The sequence below is a fragment of the Pezoporus flaviventris genome, unplaced genomic scaffold, assembly GCF_033815535.1.
Source record: "Pezoporus flaviventris isolate CSIRO_AGI_PZ_B2104156 unplaced genomic scaffold, CSIRO_AGI_Pfla_v1 ptg000029l, whole genome shotgun sequence".
Lineage (NCBI taxonomy): Eukaryota > Metazoa > Chordata > Aves > Psittaciformes > Psittacidae > Pezoporus > Pezoporus flaviventris.
Window position 1 is genome coordinate 19,590,092 of NW_026892577.1, and position 6,673 is coordinate 19,596,764.

The window sequence follows — 6,673 nt, forward strand, 5'->3', positions numbered from 1 at the left end:
CCATCCCCAGAACAAACAGAGCACCAAGCAACTGAGAGAAAGACAAACAGGGGCTGGCACCAGCTCCATCTGCTCCTGCTTGGCCCAACCCCTGGACCACCATCCCCCATGGGGTGACAATACAGCCCACAGCGGGGTTGGGGGCAAGAAGAGAGGAGCTGGGCTTGGGAGGGGTACCCAGGACTCAGTCCATGGCGTTGGCTAGATTAAGGACTGCGTACAGCTGTGCTGTCCTGGACAGCTAGCCCAGGTACGCATAATAGCAGTGGGAAAGAAAATGTGCTGCCATGAGCAGCCCCAGATGTGTCCCAGATGTGTCATCAGCATCAGTATGCCCAAGCACCTGCCTTACCTCCCTTGGGGCTCCCCAGCCCATGCACGGTGCCTGGAGCAGCACCTGCACAAGGCACAGGGTATATCCACGTGTCTGGGGACCATAGGCAGCATGGTCTGGGCTTGTCACGGGGCACTTGGGCGATTTGGTTCCCCCACCGTGCCCCAGGGCTGCCAGCCACCTACGCTGTGCCTGGTGGCACAGAGAAACCGGATCTGTTTTGCTAGCGCAGGGAACAGGCTGAGCTGGGAGCAACGTAGGGTCCTTATTAAATTAGCCTATGCAGGAGGCCCTGGGCAGTGCTAACCAGCTCCCAGAGCCAGTATCAGCAGCTGCCCTTGAGCACAGTCGCTGCCTGCCCCGTGCCTCTCCCCAGCTGCGCAGATGTGGCTGGGGGCTGGCAGGTGACACAGCCATGGGGGTGCTGACTGGTTGCAGGGACTTTGTGGAGGTGCTGGGAGATGATGCCCAGGGAGGCCAGGCTGCATCAGCATGCTGGGGTGCAGTGGGGAGGCCCCTGATCCACTGTCCCTGGACATGGCTGCCGCTCCCATGTGGCTGAACCAAATGTGCTGAGCAGGGGTTGAGGCACATCCCACTGTGTGGGACACACTGAGAGGAAGTGGCACAGTCTGCATCCATGTTTCTATCCAAAGGGTTGGAAGGGGGTGACTTAGCTGCTTGTGTGCCCTGCCTGGTATGTCATCAGTGCCCCATAAATTCTGTAGCATATTACACAGTGCCTCACACACCCCATAACAGCCTACAACATTCCACATATCCTACGGTGTCTCAGCCCTGGGCTCTGTAATACACCATGCAGTGTGCTGCAACCCATAACCCCAGACTGCCCTCACACCCCATAGCACCCCAAACTAAACAGTGCCCTACACCTCTGCTCACACAGCTCAGGCGCGGGGGGACCCTGCGGTGTGCTAATTCTGCATCTTACCCAAGGTACTGGCAACCATAAGCGCTGCCCAAACCTGTTCCCCCGCACTCTGAGGGATATCGCAGGCCACTGGGCTGCATCCCGGGGGTATGCTTACCTCCAAGCACCCCCCTTCCCTCCCCTGGGATCATCCTCATCCCTCCTTCCATCCTCTGCTCCCCACAAAACTCCCAGGCGGCCTCCCCCCACCCTGCTACGCGCACCAAGGGCGTCGCAAGCTGAGGGTCGCCCCCCCAGCGCTGTCCCCAGCCGAGAGCCAACGGCGTCCCTTGGCCGGAGCCAGCTTCAACTGCTGCCAGGCTGCACCCTCTGCTGGGACCTGCAGGCATCGGCGCAGCTCGCACCAGCCTCGGAGCGGGGAGGGAAACGCTGCCAGGCGCCTTGCTGAGCAGCGGGGGGAGCACGGAGAGGAGCTGCCCCCAGCCCCGCAGTCACCCCGCAGTCCCCAGTTCCTAATGAGAACGGGGCAGAGATGCCAGGAGTCCTCCCGCCACCCCCAGCTGCCCGTGCTGCGCCATCCATCGCCAGTGCTGGGGGTCTTCCTTGGGATGCTGACCCCGTGCTCAGGACCCCCACGGGGGCTGGGGTTTTCCTGGGGAGGTTTGGGGTGCTCTGGGCCAGCCCTTGCTCCTCCTGCCCAGCTGAAGGCGGGGAGTGCCCGACCTCACCATAGGCTATGCAGGGGTGCTGCAAGAAACGCCGCTGCCAAGAGACCCAGGATTTCACAGAATAGCAGGGCATCCTTCTTCCATTCCTTTCCAGCCTGTGTTGGCCTCATCCAGCCCAGGTACTTGTGGGAGGCGCTGGGGATGTCTGCATGGCAAGGCACAGTCCCAGGCAGGTCTCCTGCTGCCCAGGTGATGGACTCGGCTCTGCCCCAATGTTGGTCCCCTCCGGTTGTTCACAGTGTCCCTTGCCTCAGCAGGAGGTATGTGGGGAGCACAGGGAGCCCTTTGCCAGGCCAGAGGACGAGCCCAGGGCATTGCAAGTAAGTAGCATGTAACCAGAGTCCACCAGTGCCTTGCCCAGAACCTTTGCAAGCTGTTGCATCTCCCAGAGCATGGACAGACCAAGCTGTGGCTGTGCCAACACCTCTATCACCCCCTCACTCATCCTAACCTTCTCAGCCCACACGGAGCACTGCCTGTGCGGGCTGAGTCCCTGCCGTGCTCTGCGAGCTCGGGACATGCAGGGCAGAGCCTGGCTGGAGGAGGAATCTGTGGTGGCAGGGGGAAAAATACAGCCCCAAGCAGCCCCACACTGAGTGTGAAGACATCAGTGCCCCTCAGCTCCCCAGTGGCAAATCCCTGCATCACCCTGGCACCTCCTTCCCACCAGCCTCAACCTTGCCAAAGTCTGCGGTGCCCTGGGAAAGGATGGGTCCCTAATCCCAGGCCAAGCAGGGACATTGTCCGGGGGCAGAAAGGAAAGCATCGCATCAGGCGCTTTGCCCATTGTGCCCTGAGCCCTGCACAAACACAGCCCAGCACTTTCATTGTCACCCTGCTGGAGGCGGGGGGGTCGCTCTCGCCACACTGCCTAAGTGGAATGGACAGCCAGAGCCTGGGGTGGTTGCGCACCCCGTCCCCCCCATCCCCTGCCTGCTGACACAGCGCCCTGCCCGCCTGCACCATCGGCACTTCGGCACCCGCCTATAAAGGGTGAGGGGGAAAGCCAGCACCGGCACCGCCACCTTCGCCTCTGTGCCCTGCCCCGCCGACCAAGTAAGTACCAGGCTGTGAGCCCCCGAGCCCCCCCACTGCCCAGGCGCTGCCACGCTCCATTCACCCCCACACCCAGCCTCCCACCTAGCGCACATGTCGGGAAGGGCAAGCCACGGGGTGCTGCGGGGCAGAGCAGGGGACCCTGTGCAGCCAGGAGGGGTTCTGGCACCCACTTTTACAAGAGCTGGGCTGCTCCACCCCAGGGCTGCAACCCACACCCACGTCTGAGCTGGGTTCATGCCACCCCCTGCACTGGGTACAGTGCCACCGCACCCGGATCACCCCCAGGAGTCATCACAGGGAGCTTGGGAGTGGAGAAACTGAGGCAGCTCTAGGTTCATCACACGGAGATATGGGGCATTGCAAGTGCACCCTGCATCTTGGGGATCACTTCACTGGACAGCACCAAGGGACGGGGAATGGGAAGCATCTCCTGTGCCAGCCTGGGGGGGTGAGGGGCCGGTGGCACAGAGCATGTGTGGGCAGCACTGCCAGCACCCCAAGCTCGGTGGTAGGCAGAGGGGTGGCTGATGGGGGCACCTGCCTGGAGTGATGTGAGGGGCTTTGCCAGCAGCTGAGCGACCCGCATGACCAGCAGTGAAGCCATGGACACCTTGGGGCAGTACAAGATCACGGTGTGGGAGGAGGAGAGCTTCCAGGGCAAGCGCTGTGAGTTCCTCATGGAGTGCCCCAGCATCATGGAGCGCGGCTTCCGCAAGATCCGCTCCATCAAGGTGGAGTCTGGCCCGTAAGTGCCCCTCCAGCCCTGTATCCCCTTGGTGCACCCTGCTTCAGCAAAACCCCTGCTCCCAGTGGATTGTCAGGAGCTACCAGGGAGCCAAGACACCCGGCTTCCTCATCTCTGACACAGCCTCATCCTGCAACCTCCTTCCTTATGCTCCCTGCATGGTGCCTCAGTTTCCCCATCTGCAAGGCAGGGAGACCCTGCCGAGCTGAGGCACAGGTCAGAGGCAATGGTGTGGCCCTGGTTACATGGGTGCCACTCTCAAAAGTCTGGAACGTTTTCTGCTAGCAAGGACCCCGAATCACACCCTGCCAGGACATCCCCATCCCCTGCACGGGAGGGAGAAGCTAACCCTGGGCTGAACCCAGGCGTTGTGACGCACATCTCTGAGGGATTTCCTCCTCTCCCCTCCAGCTGGGTGGGTTTCGAGTACCCTGAGTACCAGGGGCAGCAGTTTATCCTGGAGAAGGGTGACTATCCCCGGTGGGAGGCCTGGAGCGGGAACAGCGGCTACCGGACCGAGCACCTCCTCTCCTTCCGGCCTGTCAAGTGCGCAGTGAGTTGTGGGGACATCACCGCAGTGTGCTGGGGCAGACAGAGCTTCCCCCCGGCAGCCCAGCAGGGAGATGAAGGACAGACAGGAGGATGGCTTAGGTGGAATACAGGATGGAGGGGTGAGGCGTACACAGAGGTGCCATGGGGTGAAGGGGTGGCTGCACCCACTGGCTCCCACCTCCCTGCAAGGATCCTGGGATTCTCTTTAGGGCTAAAATTTAGCCTGAAACACCCCCATCTTCTTCGTGCAGTGAGGAGCCCCCTCCCAGGCTGGAGTCCCCAGGTCTTGTCCCGCTACTCAGATACCCAGGGATGGGGTAAGCAGAGAGAATCTGGCAGGACCACAGGGTTGCTGCTGCTTTGGGGTGCGGGTTCTGTCCCCCTTCCCACTGGGGTACCCAAGCCAAGCTGAGCCGAGCTGTGCCCAGGCAGCTGCAGCCTCTATCGCACCATCTGCAGAGACGCTGGTGCTTGCAATAGCGGCACGTCTGTGCCTCTGAGAGGGGGGTCCCCCCCCAACTTTTAATAATCACCAGGCAGATATGCTTGGGCTTTAATAAAGGGGATGCGATAAGATCACTCCTTACTGGCAGGACTGCTCCTCGGTGCAGATAGATGTGTGAGGGGGCTGGGCACGGGGGACAGTGCCGCATCTCAGTGTCCCAGAAATTAACCCCTTGATGCCCAGCACCCAGCATAGCCCCACAGAGCTGGGGGATTGCTTTCAGCAGCCTGTCTTGCCCTGCAATCCTCCTGTAGCCTTGGAGAGAATGAGGATGCTGAGGGCAGGAGCCCAGGTGGGTGCAGAGGATGTGGCCACTGTCACCCTCACTGTCAGTTGTGCTTTGGGACCACAGGGACATGAGAGCAGCATCTTCGGGGCAGCCCTAGTGTGTCCTGGTGAGGGGGTGCCAAGCTGAAGGACATCCCCATGGTTTGCACCAAAGCTGGTCATGGCACCAGGCTTCCCAAGGTGCCTTGGTGTATACTCACATGATGCCACATCCTCTGTCCCTGCACGAGCCACCCCATCTCTGCTGACCCCCAGCTCTCTCCCTCTGCAGAACCACAATGACAGCAAAGTCATCCTCTACGAGGCTGAGAACTTCCAGGGGCACAAGTTTGAGCTGAACGATGATTACCCCTCGCTGCAGGCCATGGGCTGGGGCAACAAGGAGGTGGCATCCATCAAAGTGAATGCTGGAGCGTGAGTCTCACTGGTGGAAGGGCAAGAGCAGAGGTTAAGCAAGCACCTCCCTCCTGCATAGTCCCAGGGATGGAGAAGGGGGACCCCAAAAAGGAGGGGTGCCTGCCTGCTCCTCTTCCCTTGGAAATCCTAGCCATTCAATGTTTTCTGTCCCTCCACTCCCAGAGCAAGGATAGCGGTGGGATGGGATGGGTTGGGATGGGAGGATTTGGCCCAGGGCTCTGAGGCAGGGGTCTGCCCACAGGTGGGTGGCATACCAGTACCCAGGATACAGGGGCTACCAGTACGTGCTGGAGCGGGACAGACAGAACGGCGAGTTCAAGAAGTACAACGAATACAGCAGCCAGGCCCACACCAACCAGATCCAATCCATCCGCCGTGTCCAGCACTGAGCAGGGGCAGGGTCGTGCGCCCCACAGCCTCCAGGCTGCTGTGCAATAGACCTCTATCCAGTAGCAAATAAAGGCATTTGTCAAAAAAAAAGGCTGTTTCTGCCTCTGCTTTGCTCCTTGGGGGGCTGCTGGACCCAGGGGACCCCCTGGGCAGTGGGAGGCAGGGAACCTGCCCACCTCTGCTGCCCCCCAGATCTCAGCAGATGGAAGGAGTTTCTCCTTCCCCAGCTGTTTACGGACACTTGGACACTTCCACCCTGGGCTGAGCTCTCTGCACTCCATCTCTGGTCCATGCACAGCCAGTGGAGGGGATGCAGAATTTCCCACCTTCATGATGCTCCATGGCAAAATGAGAACTTCCTGGCCTGACTGGGCAAAGGAGCAGCTGGATCTGGGGCATCCTGGGGGGTTGTGCCCTGGATCCTCCCCCCAGGCTCAGTGCCAGGGAAGGTGATTGCTACAAAGACTGTGAACACGAGGTTCCCTCTCTCTGCACCCCGGTTTGGAAGAGTGGGGGGTCTCTACCTGCTGTGGGCCTGGGAGGGGAGGAGGAGCATTGGGGTCACCTGGGGGGGCAGCTGCCACAAATGGGATGGCCACAGTTGGGTCAGGGTTGGAGGGACGTACAGGGGTTGTGTGCAGGTGCAGGGAACAGGGGCAGTGTCCAGCAGCAGGCAGGGGGCTCCCAGCACCCTTATGGTCAGGGACCCTCCCGCCCAGCCTGGCCATGCCAGCACATCCGTGCCAGCATCCGGCTCCAGCTC

The 6,673-nt window shown here is 61.0% G+C and overlaps 1 protein-coding gene across 1 annotated transcript; it reads left to right on the plus strand.

Moving 5' to 3' along the window:
* The first annotated feature begins 3,548 nt into the window (after positions 1-3,548).
* On the plus strand, positions 3,549-5,975 carry CRYBA2 (crystallin beta A2). The gene is made up of 4 exons (XM_061459602.1): positions 3,549-3,758; positions 4,170-4,311; positions 5,375-5,517; positions 5,762-5,975. Exons 1-4 carry the CDS (start codon positions 3,598-3,600, stop codon positions 5,907-5,909), a joined length of 594 nt encoding a protein of 197 aa, XP_061315586.1. The 5' UTR covers positions 3,549-3,597; the 3' UTR covers positions 5,910-5,975.
* Positions 5,976-6,673: the final 698 nt, after the last annotated feature.

Excerpts from the sequence above, each read along its gene's own strand:
- CRYBA2 (XM_061459602.1), top strand. The coding sequence starts at position 3,598 with ATGACCAGCAGTGAAGCCATGGACACCTTGGGGCAGTACAAGATCACG. Across the intron at positions 3,759-4,169 it reads ATCAAGGTGGAGTCTGGCCC|CTGGGTGGGTTTCGAGTACC; the intron begins GTAAGTGCCCCT and ends TCTCCCCTCCAG. Across the intron at positions 5,518-5,761 it reads ATCAAAGTGAATGCTGGAGC|GTGGGTGGCATACCAGTACC; the intron begins GTGAGTCTCACT and ends GTCTGCCCACAG.